Source organism: Pezoporus occidentalis, unplaced genomic scaffold (genome assembly GCF_034315485.1).
Source record: "Pezoporus occidentalis ecotype Australia unplaced genomic scaffold, CSIRO_AGI_Poc_V1 ctg4, whole genome shotgun sequence".
Lineage (NCBI taxonomy): Eukaryota > Metazoa > Chordata > Aves > Psittaciformes > Psittacidae > Pezoporus > Pezoporus occidentalis.
The window spans coordinates 17,278,757-17,298,792 of NW_026915724.1; the positions used below are offsets into that span (position 1 = coordinate 17,278,757).

The following is a 20,036-nucleotide window of genomic DNA, read 5'->3' on the forward strand; positions in this document are numbered from 1 at the left end:
TGACTTCCCCAAACTGCCAAGGATTAAATGACAAACAGTTTCGGTGTTAAGGGCACAGCTTTTACAAGACAACATTTATAAACATCAAGTGTAATATCTGGGAAGGCAGTTGAGGACTGATCTATAAATCTGGTAATGTTTATAAAAATTACATCAGAATATGAGGAATTAGGAATGCTCTGTCACTGACTATCTATGGAAGACAGGTATGGTGTAAACTGGGATACAACGGGAATAACTTGGAAATGATTTAGCAGTCAGTGCAGAATAATCCATGTGACTGAGTGGCGATACGGATTTTAACCAGTTTACCTGTAGCCCTGTACATCTGACCAAACAATACATGTGAAGGCACAGTCCATCATGAACTAGGAGTGCTTTAAGGGTTACTTCTGCCTCAAACTGAAGATTATGCTATGCTAAATCTAAGATTGGCTCAACCAGCCTCTCTCAGAATCAAGTCCTATAAGGAAAAGTGACATACAATGCAATAAAATCAGAGAATTGAATAAACCAGAGAATTGGGTCAGGTGTTGAATAAGTCTAAGCTTGTACTTACACTTGCAGAATGGGAATCCATAGTAGCCAGTCTGGCACCGGCTGCACTGACGACCAATGACATTAGGTCTGCAAATACACTCTCCTCCCATGGGGCTGCAAGTAGGGCTCACAGCACCTGCGCTATGGCAATTGCATGGCAGAGCTCCATTGTTGTAGAAAGCCACTAGCGATCTCACAGAGTCCTTACAGAAGGCCGATGATCCTTCTGGGCTATTTAAAATTGAAACATAAATCATGTAAGGACTGCACTTGGGAATTGTTATGCGGGTGCTTTGCAGTGGTTCAGTAAATTAGGGTTCTGTCTTCAAAAAGTTCTTTAATGTAAGGATGGCATCAGTACACATGCAAGAATATACTTATTAAATTAGTGGTGAATGGCTTTGAATATGCAGGTAAGAGGTGTTTTTTCAAAGAAAGTGCATATTAGTCATATAATTAGTTCAGACACGCCAAGCAAAATACTGAATACCAAAGATGGAAATACCAAAGAGAGAAAGATGACATACATCTACATCTTTTGTACCGTGAGCAATAAAGCCCTACCTTTACATTTCATTTACAATAGAAAGTCATGGAAAAATGACTCATGGAAATTTAGTGAGCCAGCATAAGCCATGAAAAGCATTTTAATGTAGTGCAGTGATTGGGATTTTATACATGTCTTTAATACAGAGTAAAAGTAACATTAATTCCTAGCTGGTGTCAATGTTCAGGTTTTTAGAAAGCAGTGCTTACTCAATATAAAAACTGTTTCTTCCACATTGGTTGATAAAATCATATGACTTGTCCACTGTCTTTTTGTCAAGAAGTTTGTAACTGTAGGTGTCTGCTGGAACAACTAAGACTTTCTCCTTAAAACAACAAGAAAGCTAAGTTGTACATTTCTGAGAAAAGCAAAAGACAGAATCTAAGGTATTTATATATTTAAATGTTGCTTCATTATGCATTCTGGATTTTCTCAAAACCCATAACATTTTAACTTAAAAAAAAAATAGGAATATATGCTTATCTTCCCCCAGAGCTGTGATGCTATAAGCAGTGTAAAATAAAAACAATGTATAGTATCTTAAAGTTTTAAAGTAAAACAGAAACAGTGCACAAAATCCTAAAGATCTCGAACACAACATTAAAAAAAAAATCTTTCTTTTTGGCTTTCATCTTTGCATCTATCTCTAAATGAATGGTGAAACTGAGAACAACATCCCCAAGCACATTCATGTAATAAACATACCAGAACCAGCATTCTTCCGTCAGGTATCATCACTGTAACAGAGATCTCAGGTTCAGAAATGTCAAGCTCAATCTGGTTTTCTGCAATCACCTGATCCCGACAGCCAGAGGTGTGAGGGCAGAATGAAGCATTGAAGGAACCTAGAAATAAAAACATACTGGATTTGTCTAGCAAGGTTTCTGCAGTGGTGGGGCTACAGGGGTGGCTTCTGTGAGAAGCAGCTAGAAGCTTCCTCTATGTCTAATGGAGGATGGTGGTAACATCTTTCTGATAAAGTATTTAAGAAGGGGGAAAATGTTGCCTGTGCAATGGCAACTGCAGCTGAAGAGAGGAGTAAGAATCTGTGGGAGAAACAGTCCTGTAGACACCCAGGTCAGTGAGGAAGAAGGGCAGGAGGTGTTTCAGGCACTGAAGCAGAGATTCCTCTGCAGCCCGTGCTGCAGGTGGTGTCAAGTCTGTTTCACCCATGACAGTAACTGGTGAGTGGTCTCCTCCTGTCCTTATGTCCCACAGCCTTTTGCTGTATTTTCTCTCCCCTGTCCCACTGAAGAGGAAAGTGACAGAGCAGTTTTGGGCACCTGACATCCAACCAGGGTCAGCCCACCACAGCTCCATGTGCCAAAACACTGAGGAAGGAAAGGTGTTAGATCAAATTCAGATGCTTACCTAACCACACATGTCCCACATCCACACGCACTTGCACAGAGAACACTGGGTGTGCTGGCTGATAAAAATGTACCACAAATACATATCTGCCCATGCGGGGCACTCTGCCATTCAAGGTAATCTGGTTCTGCAGAAACAAGAACAGCTCTGATAGTGTATTTGTTTCATTAAATATTCCCAGGTTTAAGAGCTGTGCTCTGTGCCACCTACCTGCAATGAAAGAGGGGAGGCTTAGCATCTCTAAGCAAGTTAAACATCTTCAAAGAGTATGGCATTGCAGCTGCATGCTGCTATCTGTTTGCATGCCAAGCACACCTAACAGTTTAGAAAGAAGCTGGCGTTTTTGTTTCCCTTTCTGTGTATTGTCTTTGTGGCTTACTCAGTCTGCTACATTTTGATCATATCACATAATTCAGTTTTGATTCTCTTAAGTTGTTTCATCTGCTTAGCCTTGTGAAGAGCATACTTTGTGACTTAGGAAATGAAGTTTTCAAAATGAGATACCTGTAACGGTGTCAAGGTGACTCCATTAACTGAGCCAGAAGGTAAAGGGGCACTCAGTGGATTGTAGAGTATATATCTCTGCACTTCAGAAAAGTTCCCATCCTTCAGTGCATTCAAAACCAAAGCTTCTGGTGGAGTTTCATACACTGAGGGTATGCATGTTGCACTAAACACAGAATTATAGTCATTACTTTAGGACCCAGGAAAATTTCTTAAGCATCATAAAAGGAAAAGCAGTCGACATATTAGGCTGTATTACGATTAATAATGCAATTAGCAGCCCCTGTTACTCTTTAGATTCTATGTAAATGATCAGAGGGTAGATGAAGACAAGATGTATGGATTTAACTTTCAAAAATAAAAATATATATTAACTGATTTTATTCACTCAAAATTTTCATAAACTGAAGAATTTCAATGGAAAGAGTTTGCTAAGGAAGATGAAAACTGAGAGAACCAAGAGTGTTAAAAAAAAACAAAATAGATTTCTGTTAATCCAGTCAGTTACGTTCACCAGAATCTGTACTAATGCTGAATTCTCAGTTCTACAAGTATTTACACAGGTGTATCTTTTAGACATGCAAGTTTCCCCACTGAAGTCAATGGGACTACTTAAGTACTTAGAAGTTAAGTATACCCTCAAATATTTGTACAATTGGAGCCAAAATAAATAACAGTGATCCTTGAAAGCATCCTCATTCATTCACTACTGTGTTTGGCTATTTCTTCCTTGGTATATTTGATTCTGAAGAACTTGACTGAGAGAAGTATTTTCCAAGGCTGCAGGAGAAAACATTTTTTTCTGGGGGGAGACGGGGTGGTTTCCTGCTAGTATTTGTTCACTTCTCATAAGTACTCAACGGACAATGATTAGTCTTTGCTCAAGACAGGCCCAGAACTGGAATGGCAAGTATGTTTCAGGGCCAGGACTGAGATCTAGTTGCCAGGCCTGTGTGGGAAATCACACGCGGCATCTGCTTATAACACTGTTCAACTGAGCCAAGATTCTGCATCTTTCAACTTGGTGAATAAAAAACACTTTCAGGAAAGCAAAAATGTGACAACCAGCACAATGGTCCTAATAACAGAACATAAAAGACACAGTAAACTATGCAAGTATAATGAGATTACAAACACAACCCACATCACAAAACAAAAGTAAAATGTAAAAATTTCTACATTTGCTTTATTTTAAATGTCGGGTTTTGCCCAGCCCCATTCAACTCAGAATATAAATGCCCAGGAATGCAAAATACCTTTGGTGCAAGGACAAGTATCCAGTCTTATAAAGCTGCTCTCAGTTGTAACTCTTCAAGCAGGAGAATTAAAGCTGCAATTCAATGCTATGCATGCTTGGAAGCCAAGTACAGTCACATGCTTTTACCTAATTTACTACCCAATTTTTTCTGCTTTCTGTTGCAATTCAACCATTATAATAGAAGCTACTGCCTGGAAAACTATTAGACCTAGTCACCAACTCTTTCTGCCTCTGAAGTCCTGCAAATGACATTTACTTCCCACTGCCAGATCAGTAGGAAGAAATCTTTAGGAGCAGTATCACGAGGGACATCCTGTGGAGTGCAACAGGAAATTAAATGTGGGTCTCCCTAATTTGGAAGCTGCAGTGATAATTCCTTTCTGGCCCAAAGAACAAAACATGTGGGAAGGGGAAGAGCTTCAACAGGGCAAACCAAGTGCTCTGCAGAACCCAAACCTGAGTATTTGGGAAGTGAAAATTCAGGTTCAGATCCTGGCAGCAAGAGAAGATCCATCAGGTTGTGTCAACCAAGCTGTAGATGAACATTCTAATTATGGGTCCTATACAAGTATAATGGAGGAGAAGGATCACTTGGCACTGCTGTATGCGGTGAGCACTGAGGGGACACCTACCATATGGGTTTCACAATGAGATGGATACAGAAATGGCTTGTTTCTGAAGCAGGGTTTACATGTTGATTAGCTTGATGATGCCAAGTTGAGCTGGTGGATTGCTGCCTGAAAGGGCAGTCACAGCCCTTACCTAATGACAAATTAAAGCCATTTCAGAACAGCTGGAGCAGTAATGTGCAGAATTAAACTCCAGAAGGAGCAGTAAGCATTTCAGGCCACCAAAGTAGCAATATTTCTTCAGCTTGGACACCTATCAAAATGCACAGCGTATGAAAGTGTATGTGTCAGTATTTTCTAATGCGTCAGCACTCAGTAGTTCAGATGGGCCAGGGAGAAGCTATTCTTAACAAAATCCTGTGCAAAGCAGATTAATAGTAATGCTTCAGCATTTTTACAAATGCTGCATTGAAAAAGTGGCCTACATATAACTTGTGAGTCACTCAGCAAAGGATAATTCAAAAGAATTAAAATTCCATTCGGTCTGCCTTTCAAAGTCATCTTCAGAAAATACAGAGGATAAAACCAAGCACGTTACCTTGCATCATGGGTACTCCTGTAAGCAGCTATGCACTGTACTTTAGGAGCCACATATTCTGGAGAAAATTCTTCAGCTGATACAATACAAACCTTATGCTGAAAAATAAGGACAAGACACAATTAAATAATAATATAATAAATAAATAACAGGGCCAAGACTGAATGGGAATGATGAATTCTAATTTTAGCATGAGGAAACCTGAGCCCAAAGCCATGCTCTGTCATGGACTTACTTTAAGTAAATTAAAACCTAAGTATATATGTTTGGCAATGGGAATGACAGAAGACCAGCTTGCAGTGGAAGAAGCTAGGCAAGACGAAGAGATGTAGAAGAGAAAAGCCTTCATGTTGATGTGAGAGACTTTTGGACCCTGGTGCAATTCCTAGACCTTCTGAAATGCAGACATGAACACTTGCTCACGCAAAGTCCATAGAAGTGAGTTTCAGTGACACTAGGATTTAGAACTCATAAAATCATACAATAGTTAGGGCTGGAAAGGACCTTAAGATCATCTAGTTCCAACCCCCCTGCCTTAGGCAGGGACACCTCACACTAAACCATCTCACCCAAGACTCTGTCCAACCTGGCCTTGAACACTGCCAGGGATGGAGCATTCACAACTTCTTTGGGCAACCCATTCCAGTGCCTCACCACTCTCACAGTAAAGAACTTCCTCCTTATAGCCAATCTAAACTTCCCCTGGTTAAGTTTGAAGCTGTTACCCCTTGTCCTATCACTACAGTCCCTAATGAAGAAGAGTCCCTCCCCAGCACCCTTATAGGCCCCCTTCAGATACTGGAAGGCTGCTATGAGGTCTCCACGCAGCCTTCTCTTCTCCAGGCTCAACAGCCCCAACTTTCTCAGCCTGTCTTCATACTGGAGGTGCTCCAGTCCCCTGATCATCCTCGTGGCCCTTCTCTGGACTTGTTCCAACAGTTCCATGTCCTTTTTATGTTGAGGACACCAGAACTGCACACAATACTCCAGGTGAGGTCTCACAAGAGCAGAGTAGAGGGGCAGGATCACCTCCTTTGACCTGCTGGTCACGCTCCTTTTGATGCAGCCCAGGATACGGTTGGCTTTCTGGGCTGTGAGCAGACACTGAAGCCCCCTCATGTTCAGTTTCTCATCGACCAACACCCCCAAGTCCTTCTCTTCAGGGCTGCTCTGAATCTCTTCTCTGCCCAACCTGTAGCTGTGCCTGTCATTGCTCTGACCAAGGTGTAGGACCTTGCTATATACCTGAAGCTCTTCTTTTCCCCAGAAGACTTCCCACTAGAAACTTCCACATGTGGAGATACAAACTAATAATATTATCTTTTGGATATGGACCTTGTTAGCACAGCAATAGCAGCAGGCAGCTCATATACAATCTAAATGGTATTTGTTCACACTGAACACTGCCTCATGAAATGAAGAAAGCATGTATCAGTTCTTAATCCTAATAGTTCCATGAAACTACCCCATGTTTGCAGCTGTTTTGAAACTAATATTTTAACCAACTGTAACTCATCTTTTTAAAATGGAAACCAGAAACAACATAGAAGAAAATTCTGCGTCCAGAAAAACACATTCCTGGTGTGGCCAAAAGAGGTCAGTGAAGGCTTTTTATTCAAAGTATTTAAAAGTTATATGACTAATGAATGAATCTATTACCTGAAATGAATCCATTTATTACCTGAATTTTGTAAGAGACCCAGGAAACTCCTACATGGGTTTTGAGGATTTAAAAAAAGTGAAGGAAAAAAATTATGAAGTATAAAACTACCAGAAGATTTTTCATTTAAAGTGTACATGTAGAAGAGAGAGGGGAACTGAAATAAAGCACGAGAGAGCTGGAAAAACCCTTGCCAAGAAAGGCAAATTTCTGTTTATCCTTGGAACTGAGCAAGTTTACCTCAACACAAAGAAACATCTTCAAGCATCTAATATACATCATTTCACACATTACTGCACAGGATGTGAACATAGGAAAAGAAGCATCTCTCTCTGCCCTCAGGGAATACTTTACACTCAGGGAACAAGTACTACAAAAGGGATAAGAAAATAGAAACTTACCAGAAGAAAATTAATTGATGATGCCTTGAGATGTATCTTTGTATCTGCTAGTAGGTCATAGACTGCAATGCGATTGCTGTCGTCAACTACAACGCTGCGACAAAGGAAACTGAGACAGAAAGCAGGATTAAAAATTAGCCTGTGGTATTGCCATGTTGTTTAGGCTATTGCCTAGCTCAGCTGCTTAGTTTTTGGCTAGCCTCACCACTGGTGCCTAGCCGTTCTGCTGCATCACGAGTAACAGCTATCTGGCCAGTGGTAAACCTGCAGTATCCTCACTAGTGCGATGAAGGACGTACCACATACAAGATACTGCTTGTCCATTGTGGATTGACCTATTCAGAGCCAAAACATCCAGACCTCAGCTCAGATATCTATTTGAGCTACTGCTTTAAGTAGGATATGGACAGACACACATGCATGCTATCTGTGTAACATGGTGCGTAACTAATACTCTGTGACTGGGCCGTGCTCCTTGAGGTGCCAGCACACACCAGCTGCTGTTTTCCACTAAAGCCACGTGCCACTTATGATGTGGATCAGCAGCTCTCACCCACACAATGGCAACTGTCCAAGTCTTGATTTTAGGAAGCTATTCTGGACACTGGGATACTCACCAATACAAGTGGAAAAAAAGTAGGTTTCCCTTTTACTGACTACCTTCAACTGGCTGCACTTCTTTGTTAAAGACAAATACATACTAAGAGGAAGAGTCTTGCTAAAGCCTTTGAGCTCTGTCTTGTTCAGGGAGAATGACCCCTGCAACTTGCCAAAAGTAGCAATAGTTCCCTTTTGCTAAAGAGAAGGAACTAATTTCTTCCTTCTGCACTTCTGCTCAGCTAGTCCACAGGTGAGAAGCTGCAACCACAGTACAACCACTTCTCTATTTCTTCTCTATTAAGCAGAGAATGTGGAAATTTCACTCTCATTTGAAGCACAGCTCAAAAATATGGTCAGCTCAGGGATAGGGACATTGAAGGACAGAGAAATATAGGTCCCTTATTTGTGATTTGCTGGAAGCTTGCAGTGTTTTATTGTCTTTTGATGTTTTATTTGGATTACCCAGTAGAGCTGTCAGAAGGCCTTGAACAATATATTCCTAATTCTACAAATTAATTTTATCTGCATGTACCTCACTATGTCATTTCTTGATTTATTTTTGAACAGAAGGTACTTGTAGCTTCCTGCTCTAGAAAAGATGACACAACAACTCACTTGCAGTGTGACCATTAACTTCAAGCACAATGGCTGCAGAAAGGACTTACTGCATTGCTGCATTGAAGTAGCAAGGGCTTTACTTGTATTTTCATCAGCAAGTTGTTAGCATACCATATGAACCAACAAGAATGCTCAAAATTAGCCCATAAAATGTACTGGGGGGTGGGAGGGAAATACCAATAAAATGGAAGATTTACAGCACATCGTTTGTGGCTCAAAGTGTTACATAACAGGCTAAAAATAAGAGCCTTCCCCAGCAATAACCTCACAAGGTCATCGCTCCTCATAGTTCTGCTCTGCACCATAAACATGCTGATGAAAATGATTTTTCTTACTGGGGAATTTCACCCTGAATGCAAACCTAAGCTCAAGCCTTCAGTCTGTCAAACTCTTGTCTCATGGGAAAAACGGATGCATGACTGTAGTCTGCCAGCACTGGGTAGCGTCTCCCAAGGGCACAAACATCTGCAGGATCACAATCCTAAAGTGAGTCATACACTGAAATGCTCAGGTGTTAAAGACAATCTCGCTCATGACAGACAGAATCTCTTGTGCAGAAGCATCTGCAGTAACCTCAGTAGTCAAGAAGGATAAAGAAGCATTCAGCTGAAGACCTTGCCTACAGCCTAACAGCCAGATGACGGCTACACTTAGAATTTCAGAGACCTCTTGTAAAACTGGCTGCTACATTTTTTACAGCCAAAGGCCTTGGACACACTTTTAACTAAATAAAAGCAGTGCAGGCTTCTGCAGCTAACACTGATGCTTTTCTGCTGGACTCAGAGAATAATAGTTTATAAGGGTTTATGAATGTGCATTAAAAAAAAACCCTTTTTATAGGAAAACATTTCATTGAAGCAGTAGCAATATTTAATGACCTGATTAGACAGAGAGATTTATACCCACGGAATCAGGGACTTGCTTTTAAATCAACCTATAATATTCAAACAGTCTACATAGTAAAATAGATTATGATATATAGAAAGTATAATTATATCCCAAATGCTTATTTAATCATGTACTGATTACTTCAGAAATTCTTACCTGTATTTACAACTATATATTCTCACTCTGCCTTCAGTGACAGGTCCAGGACTATGTATTGTTACCTCGGCAGTGTATAACTGATCATCTTCATTGGCATATTCAAAAACCAGAACATAGCGACCAACTTGAGGAACATTTATGGTCATCTGTAAATTGACCTAGGTCATGATCATTGAAAAAGAAAAAAGCTGTTAGATTTTTCACTCCCTTTCTTGCAGGAAGCTCCCTTTTCCTGCCTTGTAAGCAAACCCGTCAGCATCAGTCCAGGGCCAACCCCGTAATGTCTCAGCAAAAGACAACCAACAGAATGGAAGCAATGCTTATGAATATCAGTTTGTCCACTAGTAAGAGTCAACCAAGTTCAAGATACAGCTGCCACTATAACAGTTCTAGGAAGGCTGTAAAATAAGCCCAGGAAATGATCATATTATTATTTCTCTTCTCCCCAGGAGAAAGTATCAGTGAGGAAACTTTAACAATCCTAAATAATTGTCACCATCATCTCTAAACTATCTTTAGTAACATAAAAATTGAGTCTACTTCTCCACTGAAAACAAAATTCCCAGGAACACAATTCCTACTGCATATTCCTTACAAAGAGTGAAAGCATTTTCTCCAGGCAACAGCCAATACCACTTTCTGAAGCATCAAGTTTTTCTTTCAGTTTACCTGCACAAATGGGTCAACACAATATTTGATTCAAAATAGTTCGAAGTAGCTGCATGGAAAGTGCTGTGGTTGCAGAAGTTTTTGCTACATTTGGCTATGTAACTATCTTCAAATTTAAACTCTTTTTTCTCAATATTTCCTTAAGCTACAAACACTTAAATGTGTAATTAATTCTGTCAACAGCCCTCTTGACTTCACTGCAATCATTCATACCAGTACAGCTTTGCACATGCGTCAGTCATGAAGCACCAGGCCCTGTGGCATATAAATATTCTTGTTGTACTTGGTATTTTTAAAGCATAGTAGTAGAGGGCATAATCACTGTACATGTAACTATCATGTAATTGATAAAACACTGTATTTTTACCAGACACACTTCCAGTATATCTTTTCATTTCACAAAACATGTTTCTCTTTCAGTAGAGCTACGATAGAGGCATAATTGCTTCTGCTTTTTGGTTTATTAAAGCAAATATTTTACATAAATATAGCTAATTAAGGGGGAAAATAAGATTCATTTATAGTGATGTATGCACGCCACTTCTGCTGACAAACCATTATCCCGCTTACGTTGCAATTAAACAGTATTCTGAACAAGCCAGTATGCCTAAAGCAGAAGGATCTTTATTTAACAAATTACTTGTGTCAGAGTGAAATGTCTACTCTGCTCACAGTTATAAATCTGTCTAGACTGATCCATTTACACAATTCAGTATAAAATGCAGAACCTGGCACAACATTTGCTTTAGGGATGTGTTACATATCTGCAAATCCTAAACTGTAACCTGCAAGTGTTTTAGTGCAGTAAGTTTATAGCCAACAGTGCAGATGGGACTGCAATTAGCAGCAGGAATCTGACCTCTCTTCCACTGATATGGGTCATCACTGGTTGATCAGGAGTTGGCTGCCGCACAGGTATTCTTCTGTATTCTCCCCCATGTCTGAAATACACTGCCTTTGAACCAAGGACACAGGAAAATCTGGCCAATGGCAAATGCTGATAGAGCAAGCAGCTTACATAAAAACAAACAAACACAGGATTGTTATTGTTTTCAAGTGCAGCAAGATAATAATAAATAATCCAAAGCACTGGTTTACTCTGAAGCACATATACTGACTGCTCTGTTGAAGCATGTCCTGAATAGGTGCAAGGCTCTGTAACTTGTATCTGCAAGATGGATGCTTCGTAGTAATCACTGGGTAACAGCACCATATAGTCCTAAGAACAAAGAACACAACAAATGCAAGACCACGCAGAAAATTAAAGGAACAAAAAGGAACATCTCTAGACTTTCTCAATGTAGTAATGAAAGAAACCAACCACATAAATAATTTTTATGGAGTGTATCTGCAAGACATGAAAGTTTTTTTGCTGTTACATGGGCCGGTAACATCAGAATGTGTCTCCCTAACTCTATGTCTGCCTTCATAGAGATGGGAAGATGGCAGCTGCCCTGTGAGCAAGGAAATTCTGAGGCCACTCCCATCACGTGTTGTACAAGATATTGCTCATGAAGCAGCTTCTCTACAGCAGGGTAATACACAACTGATGGCATGCAGTTTTCAGACATGAGTGAGATCAACACGCAAGAACTCCGACTCCACAAGGGAGATTCACGTAGCCCAGGTGACTTCATTAAAGTACTCCATGTAATCTATTAAGCTGGCTTCAGAAGTTGGTATATTTTTGTTCTGTTCTGACTACTTAAATTAACATATTAGAGTTTTTATAAAAACTGTTAAAGTGAGAACATGCTGGGCTAAAGCCATTAATAAATTCCTTTTCAAAGGTATTAGTTAAAAAAAAAACAGACACAATAAGTACTGTCACTTTCAGCAAGAAATATGTTTGCAAGCTCTTTTAGTAACATTTTACCTGGTACTCCATAAATTTAACAGAGCCCCAGGCTTAATGACTAAAGACACAGACTACTTGTTAACCCTATACATTATACATATGAATTCAATATGCTGCCTTTGTGATCATGCATGTTTAAGGTTTTTCTTAGATTATGACCTCAAACAATTTCTGTTTTTATAGCAATTTCTCAGAACTGATGTCAGAAAGTATTTTCAGTTTTTCAGTGAGAGAAAGAAGAGTCATGATGGAAGGACAAAAAACATTTAAAAAATAACCTACTAATCATGCAGCCCATTTTATTTTCGTCTTCTTAGGAATCTTTGTCAAGAAACTAAGGCCTTGGTCATCTGTGGTAAGCTTTAGATATGATATCTGATAGGTAAGAACTATTAATTTCTGTGAGCATTTCTTCTCAACCAATTGTGCTGTGTGTTAATATTACTCTAGCCTTTGAAGGTAAAAATTCCAGATAAAGTATGTAAGCACAAGAAAAATTAGAGCTGGTGAAAGTCAGGGAAGAAGAAAAAAATGAAATAAGCAGTGGGACTGTAAATTTTCATAATGATATTCTGCTGCTGTGCTCTTTTCACTAGTGCTGAATTTCAATTGCTTACAGGGTTCTTCCCGGTAAATAACTCCGGAGCAATACTATCATGACAGCCTTCAAGCACTTGTTTTCCTCAATTGTTTTCTTACCAAGAGGACTTCCTCTGCCATTATACTGACAGTCCACGTGCCTGGAACCAGTGAGAAAGGCTCTGCGGAGCTTTTTCCTGGGATTGTGACAAAAGTTGGCTCCTTGCTGGGTGGGAAGACAAACTCTTTGCTCTGAGCAGCCCCTGCCAGCAAAATAAAACCAAGTAAAAATATAAGGGATTGTGAAAAATGTCTCTGTTTGCTTTGTGTGCTGAACTAATGATTCAATCAATTTAAATGGGTCTAACAGGAGCTGATCAATGCTTTTCTTAAGGCATTTCATTAATTAATGTGCATTTGTCCACACAATGAGCTACAGAGCTACATAGTCATTGTTGTCTTTGTTTTTGTTAGTCTTGAGCAAATTGGTTCAGAAAAGCAGAGCTCTGCCCCTATGATGGCCGGTTTCACAATATTCTGAAGTGCTCACTACTTCACTTTTCCATTATTTTCTGTTCAGCCTGTATTTGCATTGACCCACAATATGTTCAGCTGACACAAGACCGGTTATCATGTGACTCTCAGCCAAATATTTCAGATACTGGAAGTTCTCAGCAGCATCTAAAATCTTTAGTTACAGATAGTAACTGAAGGTCTGGGCAGAGATGATGTACAACGTGCAGAGATGATGTACAACACAAATGTAGCTGTGGCGTGCTTCATCAAAAAGTTGTGAGGTGCAATTGTCATGAATATTACAGATTTCTTCTCTGAAGCCCAGACAAAACCTGGTTCCCTGTCTCCCATCTAATAAAAGCCAGAAATAAGTATGAACTGCTGCCACTCTGCTGAATGATATCTGTGAAGTCCTCAGTTTTGTCTCCTTAGAACTACTAAAAGGTCTATGACTAAACTCCATTAGCTGCCATAAGTATGCTGAAGTTAGGCATTACAAGATATAATTCTGCATATAGGCTTGGTATCCTCCTATTCAAAGGATATGGAGTACTTATCTTCTATCAGGGCCCAAAAGGCATCACATGCTGTTGAGGTCTGTAATCAGAGCTAACTTGGTAGGTTGGATTCACCATTAAATAAATGTTATTCATGGAATGAAGGCAGAAGCCACTTTTAAACTGAAATATTAAAGGCAACTAAAAGCTTCATTAAACACAGTTCAGAGCTTCCAAGTGCAGAACTGAAAGTACTGAGTTTGGCAAACATTTGAAAAAACAAATGCTGCTTACTACTGTAAGTAAGGATTTCATGCAAACACAGCCACATCAATTACACAGCAAAATACACTAGGAAAAGCACAAAAGTACTGCCACTGTTAAAAGTGATGCATTTTAAGCAACATTACAAATCTCACTTAGGTGCACCTTGAAAAGACTCCTCCAATCTAATAGTCTGATCTGTTGCACCACTGAGTTGCACCTACCTGTTGCAGGCTGAGATTGACAGGCAGATAAGTGACCAGACAGTGTTTCACCTCCAGGGTTAATGTACCTCAGGATAATGCGAAATAAGTTTGATTTTTCCACATTCAAAGTTATCTTCACTTCATTCTGAAAAATGGAAGTTAATAAACAAAACCAGCCATAAAGTGCTGAATAGAGGAAGTTAGAAGCCATGCAAGCACCATACTAAAGTCCTACAAGAAAAGTGCACATGCAGAGAAGTACATACTGGAATGGCAATGCTACTGTATGACAGAGGAAGACAGGCAAGCCTAGTGAGAAAATTAATTCACTTACAAGTGTAATTAGTGCCAAAATGTTTTCCCTCAGCAACTGAGATCTTCCCTTTAGAGCTTTTTGAGCCCAGGCTGACATAGCGGAGGACTAGATGGAAGAGCTTAGGGGAAGCCACAGTGATAGGCACAACCACCTCTGGCTGCGAAAAATAAAAAGAAAAGGAAAAAGGAGGAAAGGAAAGTATATTATTTGTTACTAGCACCCAGAGAAAGAAAAACCATTTGGCCAAGACAAACTCTGTAACAGAAAAGAAAGGCTCGGACAGCTTACAAAAGAACATAGAACAAAACTTCCTGTGAAATAAAACTCTTGTTAAATGCTAGCTTATCCAGAAAGACACAGAAGGGCTGAACTGACATGTGTGTTAATATTGCAGCTTGATATATGGGCAGTATTTTACAGTTATTCTCCCCTTCCGTGCCCTAAAGGAGGCTTATGGCATCAAGGGTTGTCCATACTACTAGCTTCTCAAAGAACAGGCCAGAATTAACAGTCCTACTCTGAGATCACACAACACACTCCACAGCATGCAGACATCTCAGATTGTCACTGAAACTTCTGCTTCTCCACCAGATCCTGTGGTTTCTTAGAGATGCGATACCATGCATAACTCTTTGCTCTGGGACTAAACTGACTCTTCTGGAGCCATGCAGTTCTCGAGCCCACAGGAGGTTGCTCTCTCACAGCCCCCCTTATTTAATTTGCAGAGCAACAGAATCAGCAGAGACATGTTCAAATGGTGGTGGTGGATTAGGAAAAGATAGGATTGGTACAACCTCAAGTGTTGGCTTCCTTCTTTCCATCCTAAAACTCCCCTTGTAATCCAGCTCCCAACAGTTCACCCATCACAATCCACTTGCTGTGCCTTTCCAAGACTCTTGTTGTATGGTGACCTCCCCACCGCTCTAGTTCATTCTGCTTCTGCAAATGTACGTAAATTTTCTCTGTTCCATACATTTGAGAACAGAGCACAAGGCCTCGTTTTCTCTTATTCCTAAAAGTTACAATGAATGCAAAATTGCCAGCTCTCATATGCTGTTCTGAATGTACATTCCTCAATTCTGTCATCACCAAACACTTTCACCTTCTTAATAGAAATTCGAGGCAGAAAGCAAAGATAGACATACCACAGATGGCAGGGCCAAGAGGTCTAGAGACTTGATAGATAAAATCTAGGTGATTGCAGAAGGGCAATGGGGAAAGGTTTTACAAGAGTTGTTTTAAGTGGAGAAGGATGACTTCTGAAAGATAATACATGGGTAAGACAGGCACTAAAGGAATACCTGAAAAACAGGTACGAACAAAAAAGAAAAGGCAAAGGAAATAAAAAAGCATGCTTCAGGAGATTTATCAAAACGGTTTCTGAGCTTTTATGGAAAATCTAGAAGACACAGTGAAGGAAGAGAAAGAAGACATGTGACGAATGAGGGAGGAAGAGATGCCAGTCCCTGGCCTCAAGCAAAGGCAGGGAGTGGGGAGAAATTATTCTTTGAGCTCTGTCACAAACTTAGGCAAATCTGGCCAGTGCTTTAAAATCTAAGCTCGACTGTCAGCTGCTCAGTCTATAATGAAACACCCATGTTGGCAGCTTGACAATAGTCTCCACTGATGTCACACACAGCTTATTTATTTCACCTCAAGAATTTTTCATTGTACTGAAATAGTTTCTTTTCACACAAAGCTGTTACAATTGCCTTTTGTGTGGCAACATTTGTCTTCTACAAAATAAATGTCAGGAGGATTATTTCAGGGTCCTGCAAGACACAGAAACACTACATTGAAATCAGGAAAGTTCCTTGAAATGAAGACCATAATTTCCTCCAGTTAAAACCTTGCATAACTGAGAATGCAGCTCAGTTATGCAAGTATCTAAATAAGAAGGGCCTGGAGCTGGCGATTACTTGCATGACTGAAAAGGTTTATCCAGGTAAGCAAAATAATGCACACTTGTAGCAAAATTAGAGACTAAGGCTTTTCTCTGCCTCTTCACAAAATGCCACTGGATATGAAATGCAAAAAGCAGCTGAGTTAGAAAGCAGAATTTAAGAAATCACAGCTACTGGACAGTTGCCTTCCTTTATGAAAGTGGCGTAATTCTGAAGATCCAACGAATATGAGCTCCGGGATAAAACAAACAAACAACAAAAAGAACAAAGGGGAAAGAGTGAAAAATGAAGAACAGAAAGGAAATCACTATGCTTGTGCAATGATTATGTACTTGCACCTCAATCTACAGTGATCCATTAATCCTTGGACACAACCACACCAGAGTACTACCTTTAAGAAGAGTGAGCAAATCCTATTTATTGCTCAAATCTACTGTTTTAGTCCTGGTTCACTTGGTCAGTAGTTCAGTCCAAAGTCAGGCAAGTCCCTTCTTGCACTTACTGGTGACTTTCTTTCTGTGATTTACTTATAAACTGCTGTTGCTTAGTTTATTTGTGGACTGTCATGAGACTAAAATGAATGTTGCCAATATGCTCCTCCTCACAGCTTCCTTTACTGCATCACACCTTTTCCTGTTTGCTGTAATGAGAAGTTATCATTGCTAACAAAAGTTGGCACCTTTCTCTTTTTCACCCAATATAATTTGCAGGTGTAAAAGACTTCAGCGACAGCCCTGTGATGGTACCTGAAAACCTTGTGGATACAGACTGCCATGGAATTGTGTAATTCAAATTACTTCGCCAAGCATCAACCTTCTGCCATTTCCACTGTCCTTGACATGACAAGAGCTTCTGCACTTAGTATTATAGACTTTAAAGCTGTTAGTTCTTTTTACTTTTTTACACCCATTTCAAAATGAGTATCTCTCACAAACAAACAAACAAACACCCCCCCCCCAAAACAACCTCAAAGAGCATTTCTGAAGAACAAATACTGGCAAAAGCAATGACCATACTAATAGTACCAACACTCACTAATCTAAACAGGGATACAGTGCCAAGGGTTCAGCTTAGTGATATCCTGTCCTTTTTTTCTAGTTTCTCTATGACCCTGCATACACATAACGGTACTATAGAAACATACATACCATGCACCTATGTTTTCACCTCAAAGCCTTGCGCAAAGCTTACTTGTATAGATGACATCTGAGCATATCCTCTCCAACTGAAGCCAGGGAATTCCTGAGGATCATAGCCAAAACGAATTTCCCTTCCTTTGACAGTAGTACCATCTTCAATCTCAAACTTCATGTGGTGCAGATCAGGGAAAAAATAGTTTTTTTCAGGCCTTTCAAGGAAAAAATTAAAACCCAAACAACAAAGTGTCACCAATTGTTGTATGGTCTATATCTAAGAGCACAAAGCAGTGGATCAGAAGTGACCTACTGATGACTGAGGAATCCTGATAGCAGCTAGTAAATTCAAGACAGCTGATAAAGTTGGGTGTAATGAGAGTTCTCCTCTCAGAAGTTTTTACAGCTTACATATGTTTTACTATATAACTCTTGATATGTGTATAGATGCATATGCAATACTACTGCACAACTGGCATTGGTTATTTAAGGAAACAAGTTTAAAACATCTTAATAAAACAACATAAGAAAACTGCCCAGCAAAATTAATATCAACAGCTAATACAAAAGCAAGTGACTTGCAGATCGTTTCAAAAGAACTATGCTTAAGCAGGAGCTCATAGGAGTTACAGCCAGACTCACTCCTGACAGGCTGTCCCCACGACATGGGCCCTGCACTGGCAGCCACCCGTGGACTCGGCACATGCTGGGCTGAGGGATCCTCCAACATCACACTGGCAGCCTGTTGGGGAAAGAGAAGAAACCAAATACCCCATCAGAAAAGAAGTGACAGAAGTTATCAGAAAACACACCTCGCTTCCGCTAATTAAACACTATTAATGATTCGTTTCCTCCTTCCAGAGACCTTCAGACTCCCCTCAGACTCTTTCAAACGTGTTAACACACATGCATGAGCTGCAACTATTTCTGGCTTCTGAAGTTTGTGGTTGTTTGCTTTATTTTCACCTTGGAATTTGACAAAAGCCACTTAAAAAAACCCAAATCACAAGCAACAAGCCATGCCACGTTACTAAGTGCACAACTACAGCTCTGCAGAGTAGTCATTCAAATGTTTTGCTAGTAAGTCAGAATTTCTACAACAACATGATGAGTAATTATTTAACCCCCCCAACATAAACAAACAACATCCCCCACACCAAAACAAACCCAAACCTCTAACTTAAAAAAATTGTAAGATGTTAATTTTTCAGAGCCTTTATCTTACAAAAATTGGACATGACAAGAACATATGTGTTCATATAATAGCGTATGCCTATTTTTAACCAATACTGGACGACAATACTGAATGATTTTCTACAGGAGACAGGAATTGTGGAACAAACTAAATTACACCTCTAGTAAGGAGGTATAATATATTGTACTAAGGAACAGCTATGTCTAGGCTAAAAATTTCAAGCTGAATTGAAAGGTTGAAAGTTCCTAAACATGTACTTATGTCATAGTGTAAAAGCCTCCTGTTCCTAAGACATCATAAGTACTTGTAATCCTTTGTGAAACTAGATCCCATTCATTATCGCCTTGGTTAGATATTAGGTATAAAAGCTTTGTTGGGTACAGTACCTGTTATTTTTAACTTTGCACATATTAAGAGATTGTTAAATGACGTCAATGCATTAAAAATACATCTTTTGCATTAACCCCAAATAGATGTAAAACACACTGAAGTCAGTAAAAGTGCTTTCAATAATTTTAACAAACCTACGTCTACAGGAGGGGGACAAGGAGGGAAGGGAACTGGTGCAGTAGCTCTACATCACTCAAAACTCATGGCAAAGCATGTATCCCTCAGAAGAAGAACCACTTTCTCCGCATCACAGCTACATCTGGCTCTGCTTCAAAACACATTGAGGCCTGGACTAAAGAAATCCATGAATATACCTGCAAAAACACCCATCAAGCTACTATCATCTGTTGTAACATTTTAAGTTCTTACTGTAGCAACAGACCTTAGAAAACTGCTAAGCAAAACAGACAGCTACTGCTCTTCCAAGTAACTCTTGGAGGAAAATCAACCATCCCTGGCTCCACAACTTGGGAGAAGGAACAAGAGGAGGAATGAATGTCAATTATCTTGCTTGATAAGATAACAGCTTCAGCTGTGCACAAGTGATTCAACAAATACATTCACACTTTAAAAATAAAACCTAGGGAATTGTAAAGACTTTTCTGCTGAGTGCAAATCTGCTACTTGAAATGTCCTTTATTCATTTTACCTCTGCAGCCAAAATAATTCTTGTTTTCAAGAGCGTAATAACCAGCTTCACAAGTGTCACAGGAATCTCCACAAACATTAGATTTGCAGTAACAATGCCCATTTTCCTGGGGGGTAAAAAAAAAAAAAAGCAAAACAAACAATTTAA

At 39.7% G+C, this 20,036-nt stretch overlaps 1 protein-coding gene across 1 annotated transcript in view; it reads right to left on the reverse strand.

Annotated features, from left to right (window-relative positions):
* LAMA3 (laminin subunit alpha 3) overlaps positions 1–20,036 on the reverse strand; it is a 111,275-nt gene that overhangs the window by 52,393 nt on the left and 38,846 nt on the right. The window contains exons 18-32 of the mRNA XM_062632824.1: positions 19,890–19,995; positions 18,298–18,397; positions 17,714–17,870; positions 14,321–14,447; positions 12,940–13,082; positions 11,501–11,601; positions 11,242–11,395; positions 9,711–9,871; positions 7,449–7,557; positions 5,388–5,485; positions 2,963–3,128; positions 2,459–2,585; positions 1,793–1,932; positions 1,297–1,412; positions 560–771 (exon numbers count right to left, since the gene is read on the reverse strand). Coding sequence (XP_062488808.1) covers positions 560–771; positions 1,297–1,412; positions 1,793–1,932; positions 2,459–2,585; positions 2,963–3,128; positions 5,388–5,485; positions 7,449–7,557; positions 9,711–9,871; positions 11,242–11,395; positions 11,501–11,601; positions 12,940–13,082; positions 14,321–14,447; positions 17,714–17,870; positions 18,298–18,397; positions 19,890–19,995 — 2,017 coding nt within the window. The remainder of the gene's footprint in view (positions 1–559; positions 772–1,296; positions 1,413–1,792; positions 1,933–2,458; positions 2,586–2,962; positions 3,129–5,387; positions 5,486–7,448; positions 7,558–9,710; positions 9,872–11,241; positions 11,396–11,500; positions 11,602–12,939; positions 13,083–14,320; positions 14,448–17,713; positions 17,871–18,297; positions 18,398–19,889; positions 19,996–20,036) is intronic.